This window comes from Myotis daubentonii, chromosome 1 (genome assembly GCF_963259705.1).
Source record: "Myotis daubentonii chromosome 1, mMyoDau2.1, whole genome shotgun sequence".
NCBI classification, from domain to species: Eukaryota; Metazoa; Chordata; class Mammalia; order Chiroptera; family Vespertilionidae; genus Myotis; species Myotis daubentonii.
The window spans coordinates 47,427,349-47,434,478 of record NC_081840.1 but is presented as its reverse complement, the minus strand read 5'-3'; the positions used below and the strand labels follow the sequence as shown (position 1 = coordinate 47,434,478).

The following is a 7,130-nucleotide window of genomic DNA, read 5'->3' as shown; positions in this document are numbered from 1 at the left end:
TGACTAAAAGCAATCAACTATAATGGTAATTTTTTAAGATAAATTAATTGGGGTAACACTGGTCAGTAGGGTCATACAGGTTTCAAGTGTACATTTCTATGATACATAATCTGTATATGGCATTGTGTGCCCACCACCCAAAGTCAAATCATTCTCCATCACCATATATTAGGCCTCCTTTATCCTTTATTCTCCCCATCCCCCTTTTCTCCTTTGCAACGTGGTTTTGCCGCTCTTCCCGGCCAGCGGTGGAACCTGTTTGTCCACGCCCTTGAATCTGGGCTGACTTTGTGGCTTCTCTGACCCCCAGAATGTGGTGGAAATGATGGTGTACAAGTTCCAGGGCGCAGGCTTTAGGAGGCCTTCAAGCTTGTTTTCACCCTCTAAGAACACTGCCCCAGGGCTGCCATGGAATACAGCTCTAATAGCTTCCTGGAACAGGGAGGCCACCTGGAGAGCTGAGATGCCCCAGCTGCCAGCCATGTGACTGAAGCCATTTTGGACCTTCCAAACCAGCTGAGCCTCCAGCTGACTGCAGCCGCATGAGTGAGTCCAACCCTCAGAATCATGAGAAATAATAAATCATCATCATTTTAAGCCACTACAATTTGGGGTGGCTTGCTTTGCAGCAATATTTAACACAACTATACTCTGGTGTGATAACAGGTGTGTAAATAATTTGGGCGAAAAAGTAGAACTTGAGAGTACTTGAATAGATAAGATCCTTTTATTTAAATAAACACTTAAAAAAAAAAAAAAGTAATCCCCACCTAAGGACATGCTTAGAGAGGAGAGAGAAGCATCCACATGAGAAACACCAATCAGCTGCCTCCAGGGATTGAACCAGCAACTTAGGTATGTGCCCTGAGCAGGAATCGAAACTGCAACCTTTGGGTGCATGGGACAACACTCAGCCAACTGGGCCACTCTGACTAGGCTAAATTCTATTAACAGCACTCTGTGTCAGGCATTGTGCTAAGCATTCTATATATGTCGTCTCATTTTTATCTTCAAAACAACCCTATTAAGTAGAAATTAATAACCTCCTTTTGCTCAAGATCACACAACCACTGACCATTTGAACTTGTTTCAAACCCAGGTATACCCGACTCTAAAAATTGTTTAACCATTATCTTGCCTTCCCATAAAAAAGAAGAAGTTTCAAATAATTTACAGATCCAATAAAAGGCACAAAAATAAATATATATTGGGATTTTAATTAGTAAATCTGGCTGCAAATAAAAAAATGACACCTTTTACATTAATATACAAATTAATATGAAGGATGACATAGTAGAGTCATGCTTATATGCATCTCCTCTGTTAAATACATAGCATGATATATAAAGTGGGAAATAAGTGCCCTGGCCAGGTGGCTCAATTGGTTGGAGTGTCGTCCCATATACCAAAAAGTCATGGGTTCAATTCCAATCAGGGCACATATGGGAGGCAACAGGTTGATATTTCAATAAATTGCTGAGGATTAAAATGTGAAATAAGAAAATTAAAAAGACATTCATGGACTTAAGAATACAAACACACACACACACAAACCAAGAAAGTATGGGAACCTCTGGGTTATCTACTTTTCCATTTTTTAAATGCAACCCCAACCTTTCCATAGTTTTTCAGTATGATATATGAATCTGTATGTTAAAGGATCCATCTCTCCAATTGGGGGTATGTATGTATGTATGTGTGTGTGTATATATATATATATATACACACTAGGGGCCCGGTGCACGAAATTCGTGCACTGGGTCTGTGTGTGGGCGGGGGGGAGGAGTGTCCCTCAGCCCAGCCTGCCCTCTCTCACATACTGGGAGCCCTCAGGCATTGACCCCCATCACCCTCCAATCGCAGGATCGGCCCCTTGCCCAGGCCTGATGCCTCGGCCAGAGGCGTAGACCCCCATCACCCTCCGATCGCCTAATCGGCCCCTTGCCTAGGCCTGACGCCTCCGCCAGAGGTGTCAGGCTTGGACAGGGGACCCCCATCTTCCCCTGATCACTGGCTCTGGCCCCCGCCCAGGCCTGAGGCCTCTGGCCCAGGAATCATGCCTCGGCAGGGGACTCCCATCTCCCTCTGATCACTTGCTCCACCCCCCACCCAAGCCTGATGCCTCTGACCCAGGCTTCAGGCCTGGGCAAGGGGACCATCATATCCCCCCAATCCCCGGCTCCGCCCCCCACCCAGGCCTGATGCCTCGGCCAGAGGAGTTGACCCTCATCACCCTCCGATCACCAATCACCGGATCGGCCCCTTGACCAGGCCTGAGGCCTCCGGCAGAGGTGTCAGGCCTGGGCAGGGGACCCCCAGCTCCCCGCGGTTGCAGGCTCCGCCCCTGCCCAGGCCTAATGCCTCTGGCCTAGGCGTCCGGCCCGGGCAGCGGGGACCCGCAGCTGCAGCGGCCCCGAGATCGTGGGCTCCGCTTTAGGCCCAGGCAAGGGACCCCTAGCTCCCGGGACTGCCAGCTTCGACCGTGCCCAGCTCCCATCGCTGGCTCCACCCCTACTTCCTGCTATCACTGGCCAGGGCGGCAAAGGTGCCTGACTCTCCGATCATGGCTGGGGGGCAGGGCAAAGGCGGCCCCAGGGCCGCCTTTGCCCTCCCCCCCAGCTCTTAGCTCCCCCCTGGGTTTCCAATCACTGTCAGTGGCAGGGGGCTTCTTCCTGCTTTCCCTTTTGCCTCCCTGCATTGTGCCTACATATGCAAATTAACTGCCAATCATAGTTGGCAGTTAACTGCCAATCATAGTTGGCAGTTAATTTGCATATAGCCCTGATTAGCCAATGAAAAGGGTATCGTCGTACGCCAATTACCATTTTTCTCTTTTATTAGATAGGATACACACACACCTCTTATTGAGGGGGTTAAAGAAATTTTTAATTTTTAAAAATTTCTTCATCTGCATTTGATGTATGTAAGCAGATTACTGCAAAAGTAATTTTTGAATTACAGATATTTTCAAGGTTTTGATAGGAAATACCTAAGTGCCTGCCTTAAAGGTAACAAAACAGAAGCAGTTATCTTCCCAGTCCAATGAGGAGTTGTACTGTGGCTAGAGAAGGAAAGATACACTCCAATTCCTAGCTCCACAGACCATTTCATAAACTATAAAAATGACAATGAGAGCCACTCAATGCATGTGTAGTCGGGAGTGCTTATCTGTCTAGACCAGAGAATTCAATACCTTCTACCATCCCCCGTCACACATCCTACGGCAGTGATGGCGAACCTTTTGAGCTCGGCGTGACAGCATTTTGAAAAACCCTAACTTAACTCTGGTGCCGTGTCACATAGAAATTTTTTGATATTTGCAACCATAGTAAAACAAAGACATATTTTTGATATTTTTTTTATATATTTAAATGCCATTTAACAAAGAAAAATCAACCAAAAAAATGAGTTTGCGTGTCACCTCTGACACGTGTCATAGGTTCGCCATCATTGTCCTAGGGTAAGTCACAATGCTTCCGATTCCTCCTCACATTTTCTATCCTAAAAGGAGTTTCCTATAACTCAGACCCCCAACACAGTCCTAATTATGCTGTGTATTACGACCATAAAAATCCAAGGCATTACACTGTGATTGTTACATTAAACATGTACTTCTAAAATGCATTTCCATGGTTCTAATAGCAAAACTATATTTAGAATTAACAAATAATGGACTTTTTTCCATTTGTAATTATTTAGCTCCATTCATTTAAACCAAATTAACAAAGTATATATTAATGTATAGCATGCACACATACTTTGAAAAAAAGAGGTAAATAGGGGGAATTTTCCCATAATCAAAACTTTATTGAAAAATTGACATCAAAATAGGAGATCACTGTTGTATACTTACAAAATTAAATGTAATTACATTATCCTGGTAGATTAAGTAGAATTACTAAACTGATAAGGCTTTTTGTGATATAACCCAAATTCAGGAAGCTGTGTGGATCATTAGTGTTGCTTTCTTCTAAATGAACATCCTGCAATAGAATTACAAAAGCATATTAAACACAAGTCTAATTCTGTCCTTGGTATAGTTTTTTGGTTTGTTTTCCTTTGGTATAGTTTTAATGGCAAAAAACACAAGTAAAAACTTATATTTTAGGGATATTACATTAATATTCATATTTAGGTTATTTATTCTTTCATACCAGAAATTTGCTATAATAAATCATTTATATTTGAATTTACTCTAATGTGACTCTGTCACTCCTGTTTCTCAAATACTATAATGGAGTCTATTTAAGACCAGGAGCCTGAATTTGTTAGTTAAAACTTTATGTTGCAAGTATGTTGACTTCATACTTATATCTTATCAGATCATATCAAATAGATCTTGAATTTGTTGCCAATCCACTTATAACTCTCCCAGTGAGAACAACATAGAATTCACAGTTCCCCAAAATATCACAAGCAAATTTCAAGTATCATATAGAATTCTAAATCTACAAGTTGTACCATGGAAAACAATATATGGAATTATTTTTTTCTTACTGCACGAAAATGAAAAAGGATTAAAATTCAATTTTTTATATTAACCATTAAGTAGTTACTCAGAGATAGCATTTAAATTCATATATTATCTGTTACTTAACTAGCAATGATAAAAACTGTCTTAAGTCTTATGTACCAGATACATATGAAACAAAATATTTACAAGAGAAATCAGTCCATGGGCCCACACTCTATCCACTGAGCCAAACAGGCTAGGGTTGCAAGAGAAGTTTTTAAATCCTGTTTTATAAAAAAACCATGTCCTATCGTATACTCTTCTTTTGCTCCATTCTGATTTATGTTTAATATCCCAAGTTAGGCAAACTAAGTGATTAAATACAGCAAAGTAAAGTGTTCCATCCTAAAAAAAAAATAATATTCAAAGGAGTTCTTTGCAAGGTCAAATTGAACAGGACACTCTTTACTAAAAGAGTACACAATCAAAAGACAAAATTATTTTGGTAATCACGAATTTAAGGTTTCTTTTAAATTGGCTTTTCGTAAAGATAGACATTTACAATCATGAAATCTTGTCACGGGTTAGAAAATGCCAAGTGCTGTACCTTCCGTGAGTCGCGCCTTTCCTCCTGTCGGCTGGCACAACACGGTTGAGCAACCTACGCAAAGAACCACCGTCTGAGCGTGGCTGAAAACCGTGGTGATCTTGTAGCAACCTAGAAAAGGGCAGTTAAAAGTGAAAAGCAGAAGAATACACAGCACTTGTTCAATGTAACCCTAGTAAAGACCTTGTGAAATATGAAGTAGTCTAGTGCTCTGCAATAGCAAGCCACAGATGCCACCAACTTGTCTAGTTTTGGGGCCACAGGGCCCACAAACTTGTTAAATATTATCATCTCAACATGTAACCAATACATGGGGGGAGGGAAGCTACACCTTCAGAATCTGGTGTGTGATTTGCACTTACAGCATATTTTCATTTTGAGTAGCCACATTTCAAGGGTTCAGTCGCCACACGTACAGCTAATGACCGCACCACCATACTGGGCAGCACTGCTTTACCCTCAAGAATCAACATACTTTTCATTGCATCATGCAAAAGCAGCTCATCATCTCAGCAGCTTGAAGACTTAGTACATCAAATGCCATATTCCCCGGGGAGTCCCATCTTCACCCCTCACCCCTGACCGACCCCCACCCCGAAATGTTTCCATCGTGGTCTGAGTACGTTTATGATGAAAACACCCAGTTCTGTAACCCCACTTCTCACCAGAGGGTCCTAAGGTACCAAATACACACGCCACTCTAGCAATCCCCATAGGAATTTTCATTAGGAAAGAATTAAGTTTGAAACTTTACCTGGGCATTTTACATCCATAAAATAAGAATTTGGACTTTGAACTAGCCGTTTCTTTTTGTGTTTTTTCTTTTCCTCTTCCAAGGACGGGTGTAGTAAATCTCGAGCCAACTGGATAAAAAAAAGCACATGATTACTACCGGAATGAAACCACAGCGCCGGCAGACGCGACCATACGCGGAAAGTACACGCAAAAAGCAGTCCGATCGGCAGAGGCCACGCCCCGGGTGTTGCTCGCTAACCCTCATCGGTACTTTTCATGACGTTGGCGTCCCCCGGTCCCGGGAACGCGGCTCTCCGGCCACCGGGAAACATATGGTCAGGTTCACCCGGTTCTCCTTGGCTCCACCGAGTAACCGTCTCCAATAGACACACCCCTGCGGTGCCAAGTCGGGACGGGACCGCGACCCCGGGCCCGCCGGGACCGACCAGACGAGGGGCTGCGGACCCCAGGGCCCGACATCTGCCCGGACCGGGCCTTGCGTGGCTGCGGCGCGACCGCCCTGGGCGGAGCTCACGCGAAAGGCAACTGCGAAGTTCGGTTTTAAAAAGGAAACCGGCAGAAAATCGCTCCCGAGACCAGGCGGAGGGGGCTAGCACCACGCCACTCGGAGAGCCCCAGGACTCCGAAGATCCCGGGTTAGATTCCGAAGATCCCGGGTTAGATTCCGGAGCGGCCCTCCCCGCCGCCGCCCCTCCCCCACTCTCCGCCCGCAGGGCCGGCCGGGCGCGCCGCCCCCGCAAGTCCGCCACGCGCGACCCCGGCCGCGTGGCCGCGAGCCGCAAGCCGCAGGGAGCCGCAGGCCCGCGGGGCGTCGGGCCAACCCGACCCTGCCCCTCGGCACCCGGAGCAGCCCCGGCCCGAAAGTAAACTGCTCACAGGCATGTTGATCGTCTCGCAGGCGCAGCCCGTCCCGATCTCCTAGCGACACCCAGGGGAGCAGCACGCGATCGGGCGGCCGCACCGACTTCCGGGGGAGGGGAGGCCGGAGGGGGCGGGCCGGCCGCTCTAGGCGCTCCTCTCGGTGGTGGGTGCGCCTCGGCCCGGCCTGTCCGCGATCCCGGGCTCCGCGAACCTAACGGGCCCAGGGCTGCGCCGCCGGCCGTAGGGCTCCGCACTGGGCCCGCGGCGCCCGGGGTGGGCCCGGCGGGGTGTGCCCGGCCGGGAAGCCCCTTGGGCGTGGGCCGCGGAGAGGGGGTGCGGCCGCTGGTCGCTAGGCCGCCGTCCTCTGCTCTTTGGGTACTGAACACAATATTATTAAACTGTGACCTGTGCCAGCGGCTGGGAAAGAGGCTCCTATACGCGAGCATCGGCTTC

The 7,130-nt window shown here is 46.8% G+C and overlaps 1 protein-coding gene across 2 annotated transcripts; it reads right to left on the bottom strand.

The window, feature by feature from the left end:
* Positions 1-3,786: 3,786 nt before the first annotated feature.
* RPS27L (ribosomal protein S27 like) lies at positions 3,787-6,834 on the bottom strand. Of its 2 annotated transcripts, none has more exons than XM_059699194.1 (4): positions 6,693-6,834; positions 5,815-5,923; positions 5,061-5,171; positions 3,787-3,983 (listed from the first exon to the last, which is right to left on the bottom strand). In XM_059699194.1, the coding sequence occupies exons 1-4, from the start codon at positions 6,696-6,698 to the stop codon at positions 3,955-3,957; spliced, it is 255 nt and encodes an 84-aa protein (XP_059555177.1). In that variant the 5' UTR covers positions 6,699-6,834; the 3' UTR covers positions 3,787-3,954. The 2 variants fall into 2 exon arrangements, with proteins under 2 accessions (XP_059555177.1, XP_059555186.1); XM_059699203.1 differs by lacking the exon at positions 6,693-6,834 and adding an exon at positions 6,055-6,075.
* Between the last annotated feature and the right edge of the window lie 296 nt (positions 6,835-7,130).